This window comes from Saccostrea echinata, unplaced genomic scaffold, assembly GCF_033153115.1.
Source record: "Saccostrea echinata isolate AGI-Se365-2 ecotype Australia unplaced genomic scaffold, CSIRO_AGI_Sech_v1 ptg000054l, whole genome shotgun sequence".
In the NCBI taxonomy this organism is placed as follows: domain Eukaryota; kingdom Metazoa; phylum Mollusca; class Bivalvia; order Ostreida; family Ostreidae; genus Saccostrea; species Saccostrea echinata.
Genome location: NW_026889803.1, coordinates 2,642,311 through 2,667,983, shown reverse-complemented (window position 1 = coordinate 2,667,983; position 25,673 = coordinate 2,642,311). Strand labels below are relative to the sequence as shown.

At 33.9% G+C, this 25,673-nt stretch overlaps 1 protein-coding gene across 1 annotated transcript; it reads right to left on the bottom strand.

Annotated features, from left to right (window-relative positions):
- Nucleotides 1-38: 38 nt before the first annotated feature.
- Nucleotides 39-25,595, bottom strand: LOC133171720 (uncharacterized). The gene is made up of 13 exons (XM_061306507.1): nt 25,504-25,595; nt 24,024-24,141; nt 23,375-23,545; nt 22,573-22,755; nt 21,866-22,107; nt 21,492-21,680; nt 20,947-21,140; nt 20,565-20,720; nt 18,086-18,388; nt 2,291-2,368; nt 1,784-1,857; nt 1,078-1,315; nt 39-934 (listed from the first exon to the last, which is right to left on the bottom strand). The coding sequence occupies exons 1-13, from the start codon at nt 25,593-25,595 to the stop codon at nt 678-680; spliced, it is 2,295 nt and encodes a 764-aa protein (XP_061162491.1). The 3' UTR covers nt 39-677.
- Nucleotides 25,596-25,673: the final 78 nt, after the last annotated feature.

Here is a 25,673-nt window from a genome sequence, read left to right as displayed (position 1 = left end):
AAAAATACATATTTAGTTAAAATATATTTAAAACAACATTGTGTGTGTTTTATTTTATTGTTTGCAACATATCAAGCAACACTTTACAATAATAGAAATACTAACTTCAACATCAACAAATAATGTATCAATATAACTCATAATGCACATGGTAAATCAGCAAGCACTGAATTTGACGTCATCTATATTCTGTTTATAGCGTATTGTATTAATATACGTGATTTGTTCAGAAAAGCATATTATGAATAACTTTGGAAAGGACTGACAATTTCCTATTGACAGCCAGCGATCCAGTCTGATTGTAACTCTGTAAACTAAACTTTCTTTAAAAAATTTAATAATATTATCACTAATATTCTTCCATGCTTTTCCTTTCAAGGAAAAGTTTACCCTTAGTTATTTGCATATATAATGGAATATTTCAGTGATGCATACCATATGCAACTATAATGTATAGTTCTTTATTTGTTAAGATGCATATAATATGGCACATCAAAATGCATACAACGTATAAAAATAATAATAATAACTGGTAAGGCAAATACGTTTGAAAGGTTACTCAAGATTAATATTGCACTAATTGTAAAATGAACAAAATAACAGTATAACACCCCGAGTTAAATTGTGGTGAATGGACATAGATGAAATGGGGAAGATATTTTTTTATAGATGTTTATCTAAGTTGTCTCGATGTCATCATCAACGTCCGTTACTGATTCTTGTGAATTTGATTTCATGAATAACCACTTAAGAGATGTAAACGCTCTTGTACATTGTTCCATTCCGTATGTAAATTTCTGAGTTTGATTTTTTGTATCCTGTGTCGCAGCACCAGTTGTGACTTTCTTCGCCGGAGTAGATCCTAACTGAGAAACTAACCAGTCAAATGCTTCTTCGATTCCTTCCCCTGTCTTTGCAGAAACGGGAAATAAATCTAAAAAAAAAAATGAAAGAAAAATAGATATTTAAAATTCTTGTCCCTTGATAGTAAAACCATATTCAGGGAATAAGTTCCCCAAGTTATCGAGCAACACCTGTCATTTTATTTCAAATAAGATGAAATATCATTTTACGTACTCCAAACCCTTTTCAGTTGATTCAGCCTGAGTTTTTCTGTGATATCCTCCATAGTCATGACGTCATCAAGATCAGATTTGTTGGCTAGAAAAAGATACACCGTCTGGTTCAGTTCTGGTGACAGATTGGCGGGAAGTAGAATGTCGTGATATAATTCGTCCATTCTTTCTTCGTCACTCCGGTCGAGGACAAATATGACAGCATCTGTACCTTTGTAGTAAAATCGAATCAGTGGCCGCTGTAACCAAAAGAAAAAAAATCAAGATTACGTTATGATTTAAAACAACAAGCACGGATATCTCGGTTTGACGTGTTCGCATTGAATACTTTGTACAGTTTTTCATTGACTTCGGCGCTTACCCTGATACAAAAAATAACGGGTGGATAGGTGGATAACTTTGCAAACTTGATGTCGATTTCTCATTATCTTAGTTAATAATGCTTGTATAGTTGTACAAATTAAATCTCTACATTTCACTTCAAAATCAGCCTGCTTTTTACTCCCTACTTAGTGACTCTGTTCTAAGTAGATCACTTCAAACACGTTTGTGGTTAGACGGCATAAATTGTAGGTCCAAAATGATTTTTAGACCCCGATTTTACTATCTTGAAGCAAATAGATAGTATTATTTAATTAGATACACGAGTCCATGTGGCAGTCTCCACCCTGCGTTCCATTTTCCCTCTTCACATGAATTGTTCTTACCATTTTCTCTCGACAACCAACGTCCCATGCCGTGAACCTTATGTTTTTGTGTTGTATTGTCTCAACATTGAAACCTAAAAGAAAAGGATATACTCAGATAAATGGTTTATTTTTTAAGAACTATTCTGATGAATTTTAAAAATAGTAAGAGGAACACTGGCGTTAAATATGTATACAAACGGAATGTACTTTACTACATGATTCTACATCACGATGTCAAGCCTTTTGTTAATTCCTAAAATACTAGTACTTAAGACACGTGGCCAACATAAAAATTGCATTAAATTTCTTAGCTTGGTGATTTTAACATCCGCGTAACATCCGTGAGAACATAAGAATAACATAATTTTGGATATTTTTAGAAAACTATACATTTTTATTTTTCTTGGTGCATTCTTACTGGCCTTTCCGACATATTTAAATTTGACAAATAAAACTCTTAAATATGATAATTTTCCCAAAATGATTTTTATTTGACAAAGTAAAATATGCCAAAAAGGACAATACCTATAGATGGTAAGGCATCTATGACTTCTCCCAGTTTTATTCTGTACAGCAGAGTAGTCTTTCCGGCACCATCCAGTCCTGAAAATATAAACCGAAATGTTGTCTATGTCAAAAAGTAGGATATCAGTGTTTCAATCGCATATGTATGCATTAATTAATAAAAAGTGTATTTTTTAAATAATTAAGTACAGGGCTCCTGCACATCGATTTAATTCGAATATCTAAAAAATGCAAACCGATTAATTTTCTTTATTCATTAAATAAAATCGAATATTAAGTGTCAAAGTAATATAAGATTTTTTAAGATTTTCAGACTTCAGTCTAATGTTAGCACTTAAGATCATTTCGTTTTCGATTTGTAAAATACAGTAATGAATATCTGCATGCGTAATACTTGTCTACTTGGGTAGTTATTAAGTATATAAGTGGTGCTTAATACATATGTAAAGGGCTTTTTTAAAAAAGCTATGTGGGAAAACCATATCTTTCATAACCTGTTGCCCTATTTTACTGTTCATAAATGCAATCTAAGCAGGCATGGGGAAATCGGAATTATAATCAATCTAAGCAGACATGGGGGAATCGGAATTATTATCAACTAAGCAGACATGGGGGAGTCGGGATTATAATCAATCTAGGCAGACATGGGGACATCAGAATTTATTATAATCATTTATCTGCTGTAACCGATTGAATGTTTTCAATCAGAGTTAATCATAGACAGACATTAGTATCAGGGGGCCCGGGGGATGTTGTTTCTCTCCCCCACTTTTTTGCAAGTACAACGTTTATTTTTCCTATAACCCCCCCCCCCCCCCAAATGGTACGTGCCTGATAAAATTAGCAAAAATCTTGAAAACACGGGATTTGATTACTCAGATACAAATGCTTGCATGAGTACTTTTCGAATTTTCTCCGAATTATTATTTTTTTTCCATTTTGCTCCATTTCAACAATTGTTGACTTACAGTGTAATTCTTTTGCTCATTTCTACAAATTATCCATTTTTATGATTTTTTTTTTTAATATGACTCTCTTTAGTACGTGCCAATGTACGTATAAAATATTCAATATATCGGTATGCACTTCATCTGTATCATTATCATTTTTTAATCTGTTTTCAAAATACTGCAGCATTTCAGTGCATGAATTTTATGCAAATCCTACTTCATTGAAAAAACAATGTGGAAAATTCGTGAAAATTACTTCTGTACAGAATCCCTAATCTTTGATATTTTGTAAGATTTGGTAAAGTGAATACTACAGCTTCCAGGTTAAAAACCCAACTTTAGTATTGTATTTGTTATTATTTCTTCAATATTAAAAAAAAGTTTTTCACAAAATGTTCTGTAAAATACTTTACTTAAAATAGTTTTGTTGTGACTCTTTTCAGTTAGTTCATAGCAATTTATCACAAGTAATCAATTGTTATCAGAAGGCAATTATGATTTTTTTTTCTATGGTGATCATTAATTTAACCTATTACATGTGCTTTTAAAAATCATTTAAAATCATTTTACCATTAGTTCAATCAATTATATATTAAAAATAAAGTAATCGTAATTGATTACATTTCAAACTGATGTTGTACCACTGATGTTGGTGTGAGCGAAATAAATGAACTTGATAAGAACTTGAACTTGATAAAAACCCATTCGACCCTGCTCCTACAATTTAACTTTACACCTATCAGGTAAATCCATTGTACATGTGTTACTCGTGAGAGAGATAATATTTGAATGATATTAATTAACAATACATGAATCTTGACTGGTCATTGTTTATTTATTTAATAAAGGTCTTTCCTTTCTCGAAGTTGATTAGAAGTGATAACATGTTTTTGCCCCCTCCCCTTTTCGCAAAAGTGCGGGTATATTAATGAAAGAAGATAGGCTTTCATATTTCACATGTATATTACTTGTAACAAGACCTTTCAGAATGTACAATAATTTTTGACCTCTTGACCTTAACCTTTGAGTTTAACCTATTCCCCCCCCCCCCCCCCAAAAAAAAAACAAAACAAAAACTGTGGTAACAACTTTTGAATGAGATAAGAAACGGCTTTTATATTCCACATGTGCATTGTATATGACATAACCTTTTCAAATATACTTTGATTTTTGACCTCATGACCTTGATTTTGAAGTTTAACCTACTTTTCAAAAATGTTATCTCTAGTAATCTTTTTGAATGCGAGAAGATAGGCTTTCATATTTCACATGTGCATTACCTATAAGAGTACCTTTTCGAATATATTGTGATCTTTTTACCTCATGACCTTGACCTTAAAGTATGACTTTCTTTTAAAAAAAAATAACTGAAGTAATAAATGCACCTTTTGAATGCGCGAAGATTGGGCTTTCATATTTCTTGTGTGCAATACACGACCTTTCTGAATGTACTATGGATTTAGACCTTGACCCTTAAGTTTTAAACTTGAAAAGACAGGGTATTTTCGTAATTTTACACGCGCCTTGCCTATGTCAAGGTCTGTACAAATGTACTATGATTTTTTTTCATGACCTTGAAGTTTGACCTACTTTTCAAAACATATAACTTGGTTGTAACATTTATACCAGAACATATTATTTCAAAAATATAAAACTTCTTTTTAGCATGATGTACAGACAGATAGTTATCAAATGGCAGTTGGTTCATTGCACCTCAACCAATAACACACCAAAATCGGGGGTACCACCATTCTCTGAAATTTCTTGTTCAGGAAGCGCTATAAACTTTGATGAAAAATAGTTTTAGGACTTTGAGAAAATATTATCATAAGAAGGTGTACATATTGAGTTTATCCAGTTCATTTTCAACATAGGGTACCGGCCATATTCCTCCGAGAAAAATGTTCAAAAACGATGAAGTATTCGTGGACAGAAATCACTGTTGTACTTGCAATGGGAAAACACGTACAAAAAATGTTTTCAGTTACTTTATTTTAGTCCATAATGATGCTAAGAATGCTTTAATTTTTATCAGATTATGTCATTTACTGTAGATTTCCTTTTATTCCATTTTATGTAAAAGGGTGGATCACTCTAACTGTATGAAACTACCATGAAGCTGGAACTCTTCAGTGAGAATTGTTTAGAGCTTCCTTAAAAGTAAATATAAACATATATACAGTGTAAATCAAAAACAAGTATTGATGTTTTCTTTAATTAACCAGTAACATCATACATGTATAACCCATAAACAGCAGAAATAATGTATATTTAGATGAATGTATTGCTTTTATCAAACTTGGTTGAGCCAATGCTTTGTTTTTTGCCGAGCATTGTGGCTTTCAATTATCTTTCGGTTATTTTGATGGCAATATGATTCATTCGTCTTACTGGTCTTTTGTGATGCATTCCGTGGAAAAACAGCTGGTGCTTTATACCTTGTGTAATAAAGCTCGGTATAAGAAAAAACAATCTGGGGAATAGATCTACACACTTTCTCATAAAAGTTCAAGAACATGTTTATATCATTCCTCAGAACGGCCACAAGCATTTTGTCTGAATAAAAACGAATGCGATTTTAATATGTATTGCCACTCTTTTCTTGCGAGAAACGATATCGATATAGCGGAATCTGTGATTATTGCATAATTTCCTTTTTATTTCATAAAAAATAATTTTTCCCAGCTGGTATACGAATGCGAAATGAACATTGAAATGAACATGGGTTATAGACAAGTCACAGAAAATTCTGTTAAATAAACGATAATTATGAATTTACCATTATAACATCAGTTCTTAACTCCACATAAGACGGTTAATGTTGAATCGCCATTGACTTTATAGCCTTGTTCTCAACAAATGGAGCTAAAAATTCTCAAACGTTTTTGATAGAACATAACTCATTTCTAATGATTACTATTTTTATATAATGAATGTCTGGAGCTTACAACTAATATTCAGAGAAAGAAAAAAAAAAGATGATGTACAGTACTGCCATACAGCAGATGAGCAATATAAGAATGGGATGAGCATATGGATAATTTGTTGTGAGCCTAATCTTTTATGTACACCTGATAAATGAGTGTACATTAATTGTATGTATCTGAGTCTACTGCACAAGCAATAGCAACATTCCAGAGACACCAATTAATCACAGATCAATAACTACAGGCTCAGTGAAGCTACAGAGAAAATATCATTTCAAGCTTAAATGACAAGAAGAAACATTCGGACGACTGGTGATGGTGACATTTAAGTATCATATCAAATACTTCTGTACTGGTTTTATAATATACAATGGGATCTTGTGTTTCCTCTCTATTATCACCTTTTTTAAAACACAAATCATAATTAGAAAGTACACAATTCTTCCTTGATAAACTTTATAGGGATACTGCATTTATAAATGATTTACATAACCAAAACTAGAAAACTTGTAGCATTTAATTAGATATTTTAAAACATATAAAATATGAAATAAAATACACATGCACTTTGTAGAAATGTGATTTGTGTAAATATGTGCAGGGATCCTCAAAAGTAATAATATAATGAAGCTAATGTTCATTACTACATACCCTTTACCTAAATTTCAGTTTTTGTTTAGATTAGAATTGCAAAAAGAAAATTTAAATAAACTTTCATGATAAAGTATATAGGTATTCAAGACTCATATAAGCATCATTTTTCATAATGTCATGATGAATCATATGTAATATTGTATTACCAATTATAATTTCTTAATCATTGAATAAATTATAAAACGTACTCACCACATATCAGTATTCGAACATCCCTCGTTTTAAACACCCGTGTCCAAATATTACCCATGAGAAATATATTTAATTAAAGCGTATAACACGCATCGCTATTCTTTCTCATCCTTCCCCATGCGTGTGTTGGCATTTCTAATGTAAACAGAGATGACGTGTTTTGTATTGATTACATGCTTCCGAGAGTTTTGTTCGAGAGCAACTTGAAACGGCGGGAAAATTCAATAACAAGAGTTTGTCATCTGGTTATGAGTGTTGCAAGTAGCTGACAAAATTTGGAAGTATAATAAATTTACCGGAAAAAACAACAAAAAATCAAAACAATGTACGAGAGAAAGAAAGATCCGTTTCATTTTGGATACAGTAAAACTGGGTTCGGTTAAATAATGATTTTTTTTTTATGAATATCCTTGGCTACTTATCACTATGTTCCTTATACAGATAAAATGAATCTCACTTATACGGAAGTAAAATTCGAAATCCCAGTGACTTCCTATAACCGAGTTATACAATTTTTTTTAACCACTTTTAAGAGCCCTCTATACACTGCACACTAGAGAGTGTTGACTTTGTGGTATTTTTATGCTGATAGACTGATCTGCCCTTTGATCAAGAATAAGATAAATTGAAATGTACAGTTTATTTCTTAATTTGTGATCAAGTCAAGCATTCATAACACTTTAATAGGCCAAGATGAATAGATAAAACACTTTATTTGCAGGTATTTTGCCCACTTAAGTAAACAGCAGTGATTTATGCTCATCAGTACTTCATTGTCTTTGAACATTTTTCCTGGGGGTAAATGTGAGGCACCCTATGCTGAAAATGTGATAGATAAGCTCAATACTTACACTTTACACACTATAATTTTCTCAATGTCCAAAAAATATTTCCCTCTAGTGTATAGAGGGTCCTTAAACACTTTTTAAATTTAAACTTTTGAACTGCTGGATAAGAGCTATATTTTCAATGATTTTTGTCAATTATTGACTACTGGTGGATCGAGGCCTAACAATCCAGGGTTCGCCAATGGTCCAGAACAGAGCCCCGTATGGGTCTAAGGAGCGAAGTCACAAAGTTTTGTTCTTTTTTAGAACAGTTATGCGAGTTATTCTAGCAATATTTTTTGCACGATAAAAGCAATAACAAACAACAAAATTCTTTACTAAATTTGGGGTCACGAAAGGAAGCCTTTTTCCTTTAAATCGCCACTTTTGACAATGTTCATAATTGTCGTGATCTGAGTTTTTTTTAGTTTTCAAAATCGTAATAAAATTGTAAATCAGTTGAGAATAATCTGAAGTCAATCATGACCTTAGTGTTGTCAATCTTGACACAAATGTTGCATAACTAGCACATCAACACATATCCTACGTCACTGCATCTTCAACGTAACGTCAATCTCCGTTGCAGAGGTGTTGTTCGTTCTTCTCTGAGCCGATAAAGGTCAGACGACACGATCCTTGATATATAATTTTTCCCAAGAATTTGTCATTGAAGTACTTTAACAAGTTTCCTCACAAAAAATTGAGGTACTTTACCATGCATTTGTGCAAGATACCAGAGGGTGGCGTTTCCTATATAATCCTTTTGGTAATCTTTTGAATTGCCAATTTTACAATTTTTGGTTTACTTATTTTTTTTAAAGACATTTTGTAAACAATTTAAAAATCACAAGAGAATGGCAATTATGAATATTTTTTTTTTTATAAATATTTTACGATGGGATACAAAACGGATATTTTAGGAACGTTCGTCAGACCTTAAAGGGGCCTAGACACAGATTTGAAGTTAATATTTTCTCAAATTTTCTGTATAATATCATGACTTATATGTTTTTATAGAATTTCACACAGAAATATAAAAAAAAAACTTATTTTGTCTGGAAATTATTGAAACTACGAATTTCGGGACACGTTTGACTGACACATCCTTGCACTTTCACAAAGTAAACTTTAATACCTTAATACTTAAGAAATTTTGTTGTGTATTAAAATATTAAAACTATAATCCAGAAAATTCGGAGTGGAAATTTGAGAAAGCAAAACCAACTCACCAGTATTGTCAGTCTGTGCTCAGTGATGTGTGCAGAGTTAAACAAATTGAACACACCTGGTGAAATGTAAACATTAACTATAACTGAGCCCGTGTCCTGTTTACAAACACAGTTTAGAGCAACTCCCAGGAAGCTCATTCTACACTCAAATATAAGTATTTTATAAATGCAGGATTAGGGGAAAATAAAATTTTTGTGAAATTATGACAACTAATAAGAACATAAACTCCAAACAGTTTAAGGTTTACATCTTTGTTTAAAAAAAAGATCCACATCTTTCAGGAAAAGTGTCATTAAAAATTCCTATGTAATTTAACATAAATCTAAGAACAAAAAGCACTGATTAAAAAAAAATCTTTTATTTTCAAATTAATAACAAATACCACACAATCTCTTAAATTGTTCATGAAAAAAAGTGAAAATAAATATTCCTTGCATGTATAACAAAAATGCAATTAATATTAAAAATATACAATTCATATCAAATAATGGCAGTTACAACTCTCCAAATACATTTATTTAATAACAGTACAAAATCAGGTAAAAAGAAGAAAATTAATGCCAATGAATTTCAGTTTGTTTCTAAGTCATCCTCCATTTTTTTAAATAGTAAGTATAACATTAAAAACACAATTGAATGCAATTTGGCTCTGCTTAAAGCCTGCAAAAATATTAAGTCCCTTTTATCATTTTTGTCTTGTAAACTATTACAGTATGATTTTAAGATACCAATCAGAATGTTTACACTGATAGTTTGGACATTCATGTGTTGATGGCAATAAAATGTTGAGCAATGCGGTATGCACCAACTCAGCTCTGTGAAATTTTAAGACCTATTCAATGCAAACACTTACTTCCATTTGAATTGAACAGCATATATATATGCCACTGTTTAATATTGTGCCACACATGGATGTCAAAACTATTGTAAGTCTATACTATTAATGAAAACGTATTTTCAATTATAAGCAAAGTTACACATGTAACAAAGTCCATTTTTAAACTCTCTCAACAAACTAGAAATATATAGGAATATTAGTAATGCAACATTATAGCACAAATTGAGAAAAGTGAGGTCAAGATCAAAGGAAAGGTCAAGGTCAAAAAATATTGATGCAGATGCAGTTGAATAGCTCTCATCAGTATGTATCAGCATATGAAGTTTGACACTAATTTAAGAAGTGAGGTCAAGGTCAAAGGAAAGGCCAAGGTCAAAAATTGTTGATGCAGTTGAAAAGGTTACATCAGTATCTATTAGCATATGAAGTTTGATAAAAATATTATGAATGGTTTCTTTAAAACTGAGCTAAGCACTAATTTAAAAAAGTGAGGTCAAGGTCAAAAAATATTGATGCAGTTGAATAGCTCTCATCAGTATGTATCAGCATATGAAGTTTGATAATAATTTAAGAAAAGTGAGGTCAAGGTCAAAGGAAACATCAAGGTCAAAAAATGTTGATGCAGTTGAATAGCTCTCATCAGTATGTATCAGCATACGAAGTTTGATAACACTATCTTGAATGGTATCTTTAAAACTGAGCTAAAAAATTTTTTAAGAAAAGTGAGGTCAAGGTCAAAGGAAAGGTCAAGGTAAATAATATTGATGCAGTTGAATAGCTTACATCAGTATGTATCAACGTATGAAGTTTGTTAAAAAAATGTTGAATGGTTTCATAAAACATAGGTAATCAAAGATTACGAAGCTCACCTCGACGAATGTTATCTACATGTAAGACAAATTTCACATCATATTTTTTTTCTAGTTAGGGTACATCCCAAGATCAATATCCATGCAAGTTTGATTTAATTATAGACCTGCTCAAAAAACTTTTGACCTGTTTAGTAATCAAGAAAATTTTGGTCAGTTCCAACATCCAAAGCAAGTCTGGAAGTTTTCATCCTTAGATGCACCATCTATGCAAGTCTAATCATAACAGGCCATAATATTATAAAGCTACTCCAAAAAAATTACCCTGGTCACTCATCTGGAAAATGTACGTCAGATTCAGAATCCAAGGCAAGTCTGGAAGTGTCCATCCCTAGATACATCATCCATGCTAATTTGGTTAAAATATGGCTAAAATTCTGGAAAATCTAGGTCAGATCCAGCATTCGAAGCAGGTTGGTTAGTGTACATCCCTAGATGCATCATCCATGAAAGTTTGGTCCAGGTAGGGCTTATAGTTACTTGGGAACGAGACTACTCCTAAATCTAAACCTGGTCTCACATGTGGAAAATCTAGGTCAGATCCAGCATCCGAAGCAAGTGTGGTAGTGTCCATCCCTGGATGCATCATCCATGCAAGTTTGGTCAAGGTAGGGCTTATAGTTACTTGGGAATGGACCTGCTCCTAAAACTTTAACCTGGTCACTCATCTGGAAAATCTAGGTCAGATCCAGCATCCGAAGCAAGTGTGGTAGTGTCTATCCCTAGATGCATCATCCATGCAAGTTTGGTCCAGGTAGGGCTTATAGTTACTTGGGAATGGACCTGCTCCTAAATTTTAACCTGGTCACTCATCCAGAAAATCTAGGTCAGATCCAGCATCCGAAGTAAGTGTGGCCATGTCCATCCCTAGATGCATCATCCATGCAAGTTTGGTCCAGGTAGGGCTTATAGTTACTTGGGAATGGACCTGCTCCTAAAACTTTAACCTGGTCACTCATCCAGAAAATCTAGATCAGATCCAGCATCTGAAGCAAGTGTGGTAGTGTCCATCCCTAGATGCATCATCCATGCAAGTTTGGTCAAGGTAGGGCTTATAGTTACTTGGGAATGGGACCTGCTCCTAAAACTTTAAACTGGTCACTCACCTGAAAATCTAGGTCAGATCCAGCATCCGAAGCAAGTGTGGTAGTGCCCATCCCTAGATGCATCATCCATGCTAGTTTGGTCCAGGTAGGGCTTATAGTTACTTGGGAATGGGACCTGCTCCTAAAACTTTAACCTGGTCACTCATCTGGAAAATCTAGGTCAGATCCAGCATCAGAAGCAAGTGTGGTAGTTTCTATCCCTAGATGCATCATCCATGCAAGTTTGATCCAGGTAGGGCTTATAGTTACTTGGGAATGGACCTGCTCCTAAAACTTTAACCTGGTCACTCATCTGGAAAATCTAGGTCAGATCCAGCATCCGAAGCAAGTGTGGTAGTGTCCATCCCTAGATGCATCATCCATGCAAGTTTGATCCAGGTAGGGCTTATAGTTACTTGGGAATGGACCTGCTCCTAAAACTTTAACCTGGTCACTCATCTGGAAAATCTAGGTCAGATCCAGCATCCGAAGCAAGTGTGGTAGTGTCCATCCCTAGATGCATCATCCATGCAAGTTTGGTCCAGGTAGGGCTTATAGCTACTTGGGAATGGGACTTGCTCCTAAAACTTTAACCTGGGACGCCGACGCTAACGCCGACGCCGACACCGACGCCGACGCCGGGGGTATAGCATAAGCTCATCTCGACTTCGTCGAGGTGAGCTAAAAATGAGTTAAACACTAATTAAGAAAAATGAGGTCAAGGTCAAAAAAAAGGTCAAGGTCAAAAATTTTTGATGCAGTTGAATAGCTTACATCAGTGTGTATCATCATATAAAGTTTGATTACACTAACTTGAAAGGTATCTTTAAAACTGAGCTAAACACTAATTTAAGAAAAGTGAGGTCAAGGTCAAAAGAAAGGTCATGGTAAAAAAATGTTGATGCAGTTGAATAGCTTACATCAGTATGTATCAACATATAAAGTTTGATTACACTAACTTGAAAGGTATCTTTAAAACTGAGCTAAACACTAATTTAAGAAAAGTGAGGTCAAGGTCAAAAGAAAGGTCAAGGTAAAAAAAAGTTGATGCAGTTGAATAGCTTACATCAGTATGTATCAACATATGAAGTTTGATTACACTATCTTGAATGGTATCTTTAAAACTGAGCTAAACACTAATTTAAGAAAAGTGAGGTTAAGGTCAAAGGAAAGGTCAAGGTAAAAAAAAGTTGATGCAGTTGCATAGCTCTCATCAATATCTATCAGCATATGAAGTTTGATAAAAATATCTTGGACAGTTTCTTTGAAACTGAGCTTTGAACAGAGCTAAACACAAAGTGTGACGGAAGGACAGAAGGATGGAAGACGGACATGACAAACACTATATGCCCCTGCCAAATTCATGGCGGGGCATAAAAAGGAAGGTCTATTACCCTGAGATATGAACTATGGGTCATGAACTTCACAGTTCGGTATAAATCTAGCTCCTCAGAGTATATTAATGCAAACAGTTTGTCTGCTAGACGTTCATGAGTAAGGAGGAGAATTTTCTCTAGTGTAATGTACTTTTAATATATGTCCTCTTTAGCCCATCATTAGGGTGTGATGGTATGAAAAGAATGTACCGATATTAGAGGGCTAGCTGCTTTGTATAATCATTCACTCAATTTGTCTGCTAGTTTTCATGAGTATGGAGATAGATTTTTAGTGGTGTAATGTATTTTCAATATATAACCATATACAACCCCCCCCCCCCCCCCCCACCAGGCCTGACTCTTGACCAACGAACTATAAATTTCATGAGGCAAACAGATTGTCTGCTAAATGACCATGTGATTTTCAAAGCTGCAATGTATTTTCAAAACACTACCAACTAATAAGCCCTATCCAAGGGTGAGAACCCTGAATCCAAGGAAAGTTATTTTTTTCAATTTTGGTAGAGAATTAGTTGCTCATCATAATCAGTTTGTTTGCTGATGTCCAAGAGTGAATCAGATTTTCCAAAGGGGTATTTTTTTCTCAATATATGACAAGCTTAGTCCTATTTGAACTTTAGACCCATGTGACAAAATTTTTTTTGACAGGGCTAACAGCTTCTAATCACTATGCAAAAGTTTGTCTGCTGGTCATTCAAGAGTATAGATTTTTTAAAAGATTTCATGAATTTTGATTTAGGCCTCACTCCTTGTAGCCAAAGGGGGCTGGAAATTCCCAATTTTTGTTCCCCCTTCATCCATAGATGCCACCTACTAAATTTGTTTGAAATTAGTTAAGCCAATTCAATAGAGAAGCTGAAATGTTTAGTAGTTTAGAACAATGAAAAACAACCAGAAGGCTTAGCTACAGGAGGCTCATGGTCCACAATGTTCACCTGAAACACTATGGCCATGCTGTTCTTCATCAGCAGATTTTCCCCAATATTTTCTTATGTAAAATTTTGATCTACTATTGTGTATCCACCCTACATTTGGAGGGAGGGGCATGATTTGAAAAACTTGAATCTACACTAAATAAGGATGCTTCTAAATTATTATGACTAATAATGACTTTCCTGTTCTTGAGAAGATGATTTTTAAAGATTCTTACAGATTCCTATGTCAAACGTCAAACTTTGATTGCCTGCTGTAGCCCCACTTAACCCTTGGGGTCATGATTAAAACAAATGAATCTATACTTTGTTATGAAGCTTTCATAAAAGGTTCATCTTTTCTGACCCAGTGGTTCTTGAGAAGAAGATTTTTAAAAGATGCCATTAAATTATTATCTCCTCTTGAGAGAAGCCATGGCCCTTCATTTGAACAAACTTGAATCCCCTTAATCCAAGGATGCTTTGCAATATGTGTGGTTGACGTTGGCCCAGTGGTTCTTGAAAAGAAGTTGAAAATGTGAAAAGTTTACAGACAGAACCAAATATGGTAAGAAAAGCTCACTTGAGCTTTCAGCTCAGGTGACCTAATAAGTCAACTGGTAAAAGTTTTTTTTTTTTTTCTTTTTTTTAAACTTGACTATTTTGGCAGAGGGCTAATTGCTCATGTAAACAATTAGCCTTGAGGTATTAAAGAGTATACAATATACAAATAATCATAATTTGTTCTTTTTGTCTAAGTCATATCAATTACCGGGTACCTGACATATTGTGAACTATGGCACCACTTACATCGATCACCAAATTTCTTAATACTGATTTATAGCTGCTACTTGTTTGTGTTTTTTTCCCCTCATCAAAAGACTCTGGCTATATATAATGCTAGTGCAATGTTTCCTATGACACTTGCTCCAAGGATAAATCCTACGAAGCCTGGACTCTTCAAGAACTCTCCTGCAACACAAAAAATATAAATGTTACTTATCTTCTCACTGTTGCAAAAAATTGTATGATCCTCTCCCCATTCTGGTCGTGGTTGAATGAGAAAAGAATATCTTAAAGTTCATTAAAATATTAAACAATGCCAGTAAAGCACAGTTGGAAATGACCTTTACTGCAACCTTTTGATACCCAATGGAAGTTCACCTAACATTTATTGTATACTGTTGATTGCAACTGTAATCGAAACAGTTATTTTCATTGGTTTAACATGACGTCACACATTCCAGGCGTGATTATTCAAGATAATGATATGCAGTACTTTATGTGATCAAACATCCATGAGTAGGAGAGAGCTATGTGAGGACACTGGAACTTGGCTTGAGATTATGTAACGTTCTTCATTGAGCATCAATATAATTTAGAAAAGAGTAATATCAAAATAAGTTTTAACAGCTGGTAATAACTTTTAATGTTCAATTAAACTCTAACAAAGTCTCTCCCTTGTAATGATATAGAGGTCAAAATAATACCATTCTTTCATGTTGAAATCCTTTTGTCAAACATCTTAAACCTCTATTCAAAGACCCAATTTTTTTACCATACGGTTACCTGAGGAGAGGGAGTGGTCTTAGTTGTACTGGTGTTATTTACCTGGAGAGCTCCAATACTCAAGATGTCAAAAATCCCTATACACATTGTAGTACACAGGAAGTCTGTCTTTGGTAATCAGGATCAACATTCTGTGTTTTTGTTTAATTTTGAGAGAAACTATTATAAATAATTTTTATATTTTAATATAAAATTGGTTAAATCAATGTTTTCATCGTTATCTTTTGAAGGAAAAAAATTTATAAATATCAAAAAAGCACAAGTGAAAACTACAAAGCAATCATATCAATATTTTTTAATCGTCAGTAAAAGAAACCATCATTCAATAAGTGTAAATATTGAAATAAAGAGATTTCATTTATCGTGCGGACAATCCGGCATGTGCCATAACCAGAATATTATTTTATTTTTCTGGCCAACAATCATGTCCAAAGTATTCACCAATGCAATTTCCGGGGTCCGTGTTCACAGATCTGTTCACAGATTTGTATTGTTTGTAGACTTTTTTTTAAAAAAAGGATCGATCACTGTTCGTTATCTTCACCTTTTCCAATATACGAATATGAACAACGATTGTGACATTTCTTTCACTGAATGGTGTAGATTGATTACATACAAAGCGACCATGCGGTACATCAAAGCGTTTTGCGTGTGACCAGGTAATTGTTTCCAAAACATGCAAACTCAGATTATCAGACAGCACAGGTAGCTGGCCTGTCAATCAAATCAGTAGCTATTGTTTTTTCAATGATTGACAGGCGGTATATTATTGATCTCGAATTGGGTAAATTTTGGGGGCGTTAACATAAAATTGGGTGTTTAAAGACATAGAAGAGGCCCATAGGCCACAACGCTCACCTAAGTACGAGGGCTGTTCGGAAATTATTGAGACATTGTGTATATTCTTCTTTCTAATAAACGTCTTTCGGTAAAAATTTGCATATACGTTTGACAGACACTTAGAATTAATAAAAGCAAGAAATATATTACAAATATTTTATTTCTTCTTTTCAATGGTATATTAATGTGTCACTGGTAGGGGTACCCGGCGCAGTCACGAAATCAGTTATTGAAAATATGTAACACCAACGTTAAAACTCCCGGTAAACCTATAGTAAGAGCGAAAATAATTCAAATTATGTATATAATTTTTCAATTTAATTTTGTCTTCATTTTGTGCAAATTTTTAAGAATTTCGATCAGAAATACGGAGACCATTAAAAAATTTCAGCACGGTATAGAAATCTGACAACGACGACAAACTGGATTTTGACGTCAAGGCGGCGCAGCGAGCATACCGAAAATTTTGTGTCGCGCTATGGAGAACTCTTGTCCAGACTATACGACCTGGTAAAACAATAATAATGCCATAAAACATGTCTAAAAGTTTGTTTTTTCATTGTTTTTTCATTTATTCTTACAAATAATTCAACCAGAGTAAAAACAAAAGCTCCGTACGACCTTCAATTATTACGAACTAAATAATGTTGACCCGCGTTGCATAAATCGGTACTGCATGAGGCTAAGTCAACCTGTATATGACACTTCATTTATATTTTACACTGGGATATCAACAGCACACATTTTATTTTTTTTTAAAGAATCGTTTAAGAAAGAGACAGTTTGAATTTTGGAATGTTATATGTGATAACATAGAAGGAAAGGATAAACGCTTCCCAATCGTTTCACATGAGAAAACGTCTCCGGCTGACGTGACGTTAAAATGACGTAACGATTCTGCTCCAGGTCAATAAACATATGCATGATTATAACTTCACCGAACCTTATTTAATTATCCTATAAATTAGAAATTTTGCACATTTGTTTGATTTGTTCTTTATAAAATGTTGACGAATTTTCATGAAATTATCTGTGTCCTTTATGGAGTAAAAGTAAATGTCTCAATAATTTCCGAACAGCCCTCGTAACTTTAGCCCTGCTGGTCTTCAGCAGACTTTTAAAAAGATTTTCTTATTCCCATGAAAAATTGTGACCCCATGTGGCCCCAATCTAACTCTTAAAAGTCTCTAGAATCCATACACCATGGAGATGCTTCAGTATCAATATGAATAGCATGGTCCTGCAGTTATGGAGAAGAAAATTCTTTTCCTGTGTATATGCATTTTGCATATGCAAAATCAAAAACTGATCCATAGAATTATGTATCTTAGTACAATCTGCTTGTATGCCAAGTTATATCGAAGTCAGACCAAAACTGTAGGAGGAATAGCATTTTGAAAAATTTTTTACAGACAGATGAACACCTTACTATTGCATAAGCTCTTCTTTTCTCTGACCAGTAGAGCTAATAAAACAAGCCAATTGTTTACTTGACAGAACACTTACTTAGAGAGAAGCCTACTGACTGTTTTGTTGTGCTATCTACTGGACAGATTGATGTCTGCTGACTAGAATCACTGTCATCAGAATACTGCTCTGAGTTTTCAGTTTGTGACAGTTGCTTGGACTGGAACTTCCTAAGAACACTGGAGTTAATACTACTCTCGGTCAGCCTTGGGGCACTAAAGCTGGAGTTAGTAGTCGACATTGAGCCTCTCTTCTGTGATGACTGAGGTTGGAAAAAGTTTGTCATTTCTGCCTGCAGATGTGAACCTTGATTTACAGAGAACTGGCTTCTTGTCTTTGTTGCTGAAATCATAAAGTGTAATTCTGTGCATCGTAGAAATCAACAGTATTTACATGTTGCTATTTTAGGCCAGAAAGATTCACATATGTATGAAAACATGATAATTCACTGAACAGTCAACTGTGTCAACTGAGCATCATGTGTTTCTTAATATATAAACCTCATCATCTAGAAACAGAACTCTAGCTCCATAAGACATGAATTTTTACAACTTTGGTAAAGAACTTCTTCAGTCTACTAAGCATCTAGTTTGTCTCCAATTTCTAAGGAATAAAACTGATTTTTAAAACATAAACTACCCTTTTTTTAAGTATGATCAACTACCCTAGAATCTGAACCTACATTCAGGATAGACAAATTTCATAATTTTGGTGTAGGGCTCAAAGTAATTTTCCAGCACAAATGCAGTTTGTCAGCTATATTTCCATAGGTAAAGAAGATTCTCCAAATCTGGGACCTGAACCATGGATTCAAAGGACAAGAATTTCAAGGAACTGGTGGAGGACTAACTCCTAAAAATATGATCTACCCTGAGGTTTGCAACCTGGATATAGAGGTCATAATTTTCAAAATATATATAGAAGGCTAACTGCTCTTTATAATCATATTAAACTGAACTCGAATTCAAACACTTCATGGAGATGCTTTAATAGCAATATGACTAAAATGGCCTTGTCGTTCTTGAGAAAAGAATTTTTTAAGGATTTAATTCCTCTATACATGCATAATGTAAAATGTGATACCCGATTTTAGTCCCATCCTAGCTCCAGGATCCATAATTTGAAAAAAAAAATGATTTAAGTGTGGCACTGCTATTCTTAAAGAGATCTTTAATTTCCTATGTATTCACATTAAAAATCTGATGGCCTAACATAGCCCAACACTAAACCTTACTTCCAGGAACCTCAATTTGAACAAATTTGAAAATGCACTTCCTGGGGATATCTGCATAGTATCAAGACTAATCATGACTTAGCCTTTCTTGAGAGCAGAGCTGCCAACATCCTAAAATGAAGAATCCTAAGGAGGAGGTCCAGGGGCCACCTAGGCCTCCAGCCTCTGGATATTTTCATTTGTTTAAAATGATTTTGGTTGTAAGTTAGCATAGAACTGGACAATGACAATACAAGCAAGTGCTGTAAAGACTATGACTTTTTTTTATTATAACAGTGAAAACTTAAGGTGGATATCTATGAAAATACTGGTATTGCAAATTTTTGATGGAGAAAAATGGAAACTGTATGGATAAATAGATAAATCGTAAAGTATATTTTCGACACTCAAACTGTAAGCCTTATGCAAAAATCGTGAGGGTTGGCAGCTCTGTGAGAAGATGACTTTTAAGAATTTTTCCCTAAATATTCATATATATTGATCCCCTGAATGTGGCTCCCACTCTATCCCTGGGGACTATGATTTAAATAAACTTTAATCTGCACTATCTGAGGATGCTTGTGAATAAATATCATTTATGAAGGCCCAACATTTTTGAGAGGAAGATTTATAAACATTCTTTCCTATATATTCCAATGTAAAACTTTGATCCACTATTGTGGCCCCACTCTACCCCCAGGAGCCAAGATCTGAACAAACCTGAATCTATACTATGTCAGGAAGCTATCAAATAAGTTTCATCTTTCCTGGCTCAGTGGCTTGTGAGAGGAATTTTTAAGACTTGATTACTGTATACTGGGAAATTTTTGCCCCCATTTTATTTTTCGCCTGTTTCGCCCTACTCACAGGTGGGCAAATTTGAAACGGGGCAAATTCAAAGAACACAGTATAATTTCTTAAACAGAATTGTAACTGGTAATGGCAACTGGGCGAATTTAAAAAGGGACAAAATTGTTTGCAAGTTTGAAAGGGCGAATATAACACAGGGCAAAAATAACACTGTATGCAGTATTTCCCCTTCCAAGAGGTGTGAATAAAACTTGAATCCCCTTTACTAAAGGATGCTTTGTGTCAAGAATTCAGCGGTTCTGGAGAAGAAGTAAAAAATTGAAAAGTTTACAGTGATGACAACAATGACAATGACAATAATAACAATGAATTTTTATCAGGAAAGCTCACTTGAGTCTTTGGTTCAGGTTAGCTAAAAATGGAAATGCACAATGAAGCACATTAACAGATAGCAGTGTCACTTTAGTGTACCTTTGTTCCTGTGGCTTAACATACCTTGGAATTTTTTCGGTGTTGAAGACCTATTTTGCAGTGAAAACTTTAGTTTAGCAGGACTTATCAATGGTCTTTTCTCCCGGAGGGCTTTAGCTACAGACGAGTTTGAGTAACTAGGAGCATGAATAGAATTTGTGAAGGAGCTGCTGAAAAGTCCTGCAATGACAGCAAAGAAAATGATTAAGGTAATCCTGATAAATTTCAACTACTTATAGTAAATATATTTTTTTTGTCCTTTCATTTTTCATACAAATAATTTGAAATTATACACATAAAATTGTTGTATATGTACTACCTTTCAATTAATAAATAAATGTCTTTGTACTCTACTAAACATATAAAACAATAACACCCATATATTGTGGTTTTAAGGGAATCCTACCATTTTGTCCACTACTTCCAGGCTGTCCCAGTGACACAGCTTCCAGCTCAGACAGTGTATCATCCAGATCAGCCTGGTCTTCCTCCACGACCTCTGACCTCTCCTGGTCTCCAACCTGACTGGCTGAGTACAGCACAGTGCTTTTAGACGTGTCAGAAGGACAAGATGAAGACTTGCTCACGTCCAAGGAAAGCCTGAAAAAAAAAATCATTCCTAATTTTAAAAACACTTGAAAATACTTAATGTTTTTAATCCAAGTCATTTCAGCTGAATCATCAGTCTACATTTCTATACTTTTTAAAAAACTGATTCCATTGCTTTCACAAAAAGTCTGGCATTTTTTTCAAATAATCATACAAATGTACAACTTGATTCACCTAACAGAGAGAACAACATCCTATTTCACTCTCACCATTACATTGATATATACTAATACTGGCTGCTGTTCCTAATTTCACTCTATTACCTTTGTATACTGTTCTGATTTCATTCTAACTATTACCTTTGTATACTAATACTGCATGCTGTTCTAATCTAGATATTACCTTCGTATATTGATACTGGGTGCTGTTTTGGAAATCCTGCAGGATGTACAACACAGAGATGAAACCACTAAATTACTAAAGAGCAGCACAGGCTCAGCCTTTACAATGACAGGTATACCAGTGTTTTCCTGTTGCATAAAGAGAACACTGAGCCACAATGGGATCTGTAAGGTATCCGAGAGAAGGAGTCTGAAAGTAAAAGAAACAAATTAATATTAAGTGTACACTTCCGTCAGGATTTTCCAAATTTCTAAACCCATATCATACCTCTAATAATATAAAACATATCTTGATAAAAATTTTAATGATTTTTAAAAGTTTAAAATTTCAAGACACTATACTTTTGGAAAAGTTTCCCTAAGAGTCATATTTACCTGTTTTTTCCTACTGCGATTTTACCAATGATACTTGATATTAAACCAACCATTCCAATCAATTTCCTATATTCGTTAATGCTGACTACGCATTGTCTTAAATATTCACTGAGTCCTTGATATTCCCCGGGGTTCGAGACACTGCTGAGGTAGGCAAAGAAGAGAAGAAGACTGCACACTGCAGAAACAGCCTCCATGACACGCCCAACTATCACAGCGCTGTGGACAGACCTTTCTGGAATCTGTTTACAAATAGAAAAAATATGTCCTCATATGAAAGTTAAAGCAATCAAACTGAAAATAAACAACAATAAAAATAATCAGAAAAACTATACAACATATGTCTGAATAAATCCACTTTAAACATTAAACAATTTAGATTTTTAATGACACCATAAGTAATTAAGTAATATGTAAAAGCACAAAGATTCTCCCTGAAGCAGTGTTACTGCCCAAGGCTGCCAGCTGGAGTCCATTCTCACACCAGATATGGTGTCAAGTCAAAATATGTGCGAGTATTGTCTGAATGTCCTGTTAATGATTATAGACTCCAAATTGAAAAGGCTGGATGTGTCTCTGGATACAATAAAACACCTGGTGTATGATGTGAATTTTATAATAGTAAGACTTTCTTTGTGTGCACTCTGCTATTCAGAGACCACAGAAATAAAAATTTAAAGATAAAATTGGAAGGGGGGGGGCATTACTTGTATCTGAGAATCATCTGTTGGCAATGGTGAAGTTTCACTGTAAAAATTATCCAATTTCTCCTGCAAAAGTTCATCCTGTTTGAACAGTTCTTTGTTAACCACAGCCTGACATTCTGGGCAAAGTTTATAGAGCTTCTCTAAATATCTCTCAAACTCTGCTACTTCTGTATCAAAGTTGGCCTGAAAAAGATATTCATAATAAAACAAAGGATCCTATCAGAAATTAGCAGAATATGATAAATGACATTGATTAGAACTATTTCTTTAATGATCAAGTACCAATGCTAATCATTTTTCAGGTATCTCTGAGGCCATCCTAAAAACATATTTCAGGACTTTCTGAGGCAATATCCTAAAAAGAAATTTGTTTGTTTGGAAGTCCTGTCTTGGAGTTTTCAGACCAAGGAGGAAGGAAGGAAACTTTTTCTTCAAGACTGAAGTTAACTAAAAACTAGTGAGGAAAAATCTCAATAAACAGTGGACATTATTTTCTGACTTTCTGTAAAAAGTATCTCCCATCAACCAAGAACTCTGTTTTTGCTTAGAGCTGATGCATATCATTTCAGTAGTGCATGTGATAACAGGCCAAGAATTGATTAAATTAAAAAAAAATTCTTTGGTAAATAATTTTTTTTCAGAAGGGTCATACCAATGAGGTGGGAGGCAATTCAAAACAATCAGTAATTTCATTTTGGCCTGATACTGATAATTGCTGTCAAGCTTTTCCTTTGAATGTTTTGAATTCTATATTTTTCAGCTATATGGATTTGATATACAACTTATGTGTTTAGATCTGTACCTCATTCAATGGAACAAAAGCAGCCAGCTGTTTGGTTTTCAACAGCTGATTTCTGGAACACTTTTCACACAGGACATCAGTTTTGCTGATGAAATCACTCTGCACACAGGATACAGGGTGGTTCAGATCTCCATTGTATTGAGTTGGTATTGGTTTGTTGTAATCACCATCCTATGTAGAGCACAAAATAAACATTTATTTAACTTATAAGATCCAAATTTTTAAAAATTTTTTAGTCATTTAATACAAAATTCTCCTCTCATAATACATACTTTGACTTTAAAAAAATGAACAAGTTCTTTCAGCATTCCTAGGATGTGATGAAAGATACTTTGACATGCATAACAATGTTTCTTTCTATCTGCCTGCCACCTTAAGTATAGTAATGTGTGAAGAGGGTTGAGTAATGTTTGTTGGTGTTTTCAGAACTGTGAATTTTATTTCAGAAGGACGTGGACCTATATAACACGGTATAATAAATTTCCTTCTTTGGGTAATCCCTTACAAAAACAATCACAAATACTGATACAGTTTTTAGTCAACTTTAGGCAATAGCATTTCATTGCTAGACAAAAATCAAAGATACCTGATCAGTCTATGATCATCAAAATTGACACTTTATTTGGGACTATAATGAAAATGTACAAACCTTATTAAAACCATTATACTGCTGGCAGGAAGGACAGTCCCAACAATTCCTGTTACCATAAGGAACAACTGTATCAGTGCAACAAAACCAACAGTTCACTCTCACAGGGTAACGAGGCCTACAATATTTGGCAATCATATTATCATAAACAATTCCTAGTTCGTAATTTATTTATTTCTTCATCTTTATTGCTTAACGATTTTGTATCAATATCTGCAGAGATGTAAATAACAGATTTGCAAATGTTCAAAATCTTGCGATATTTCACAGGCACTATTCTTGACTTTTTTTCAAAGTTTGAACTGTTTAAATCGCTTAATTCTGTTAAATGATCAAGGATAATGAATATAGAGGTGTCCCCGAATTGCACATAGAGTCAAGAGAGCAAATTTGGTGCAGTTTGTGTTCACTTTAGATTATCCTTGCAATTCCAGGACACCTCTACAAAATACATTGTTAGAAATCATCATTTTCATTGCTTTCAAGTATTAAGGAGTTTTTGGTTCACTGCATTTTAAACAGCATGTGCAAATTGATAGATGATAAGAGTGGAGTCATTCAATGATTTTCAAGGCTAGATCAAATCAAAATTGGTAGGAAGAATGTAGATACTGATTAAAAGTGTGAATCAAGGTACTCCCTAGAATCCAATGATGAGTGTCTTTGATTTTTTTTATGTACCTGGCACCAAGACCATAAACTGAGAATAGACTTCAGTCAAAATTTAGATTTTGATTATCTTTATTTATCAAAAATGTTTAGAAAGTTGCAGGTTCTAAAAGAAATGTTGTAACAATCATCATGATTGTTAGACATTCCATCTGGAATAGTTTGTTTAACGTGTCAAATGCAACATGATAGTAGATCATATTCAAACGTCATCTCAGGTTGTATGTCATATCAGATGTCCCCTTTTTAAACACTATAAAATGTAATGAACATATTATTGGATCAAAGTTTTTAGAAAAGAGAAAACCTGTTGAAACTTCAAATACTGTGAACCTATTGAAGACTAAAAAAAAAATAATTAGGGAACTTTTAATTCTTGTTATTTTTTTTAGATTGACTTATATTGTGGGTCCGTAAAATTTGAAAAGTTTGGAGCCCACATGGCCCCTACCGTTTCACACATTAACCACAATCTTGATAAAATTTAATTACTTTGTACAAGGATGTTGAATTTTTTTTTTTAATTATTTTCAAAATACATTCAAAAGTTACACTAATTTGAAATTTTAATCTCAGTTTATGGCATTGGAGCCAGATGTAGCATCAGAGGGGTGACTTTTAAAAACAATATTTTTCTTCAGATTTTGGCTGATGTTCATAGAAAATATGATATTTTTAAAAACTGCTAATTTACGCGATTTTTATTTTAAATTGTGCATTTCGACAGAACACCAAGTGACCTATGTCTGTCTCAGCAGAGACATCTGATATGTGGGATAATCGCCTTCAGGGGAAAAACTTCGATATTTACCTTATATACTTATACACAGCAAATGACATGAGAATAATGATCAGGAAAACCGCTAATAATATGAAGTTCATGCTGTAATGGGATTGCTGCATAGCACTGGTGACTATCGTCTATCCGTTCGATCCACAACCACTGACATTAAACCACATGTCAGCGCGAAAAACAATATT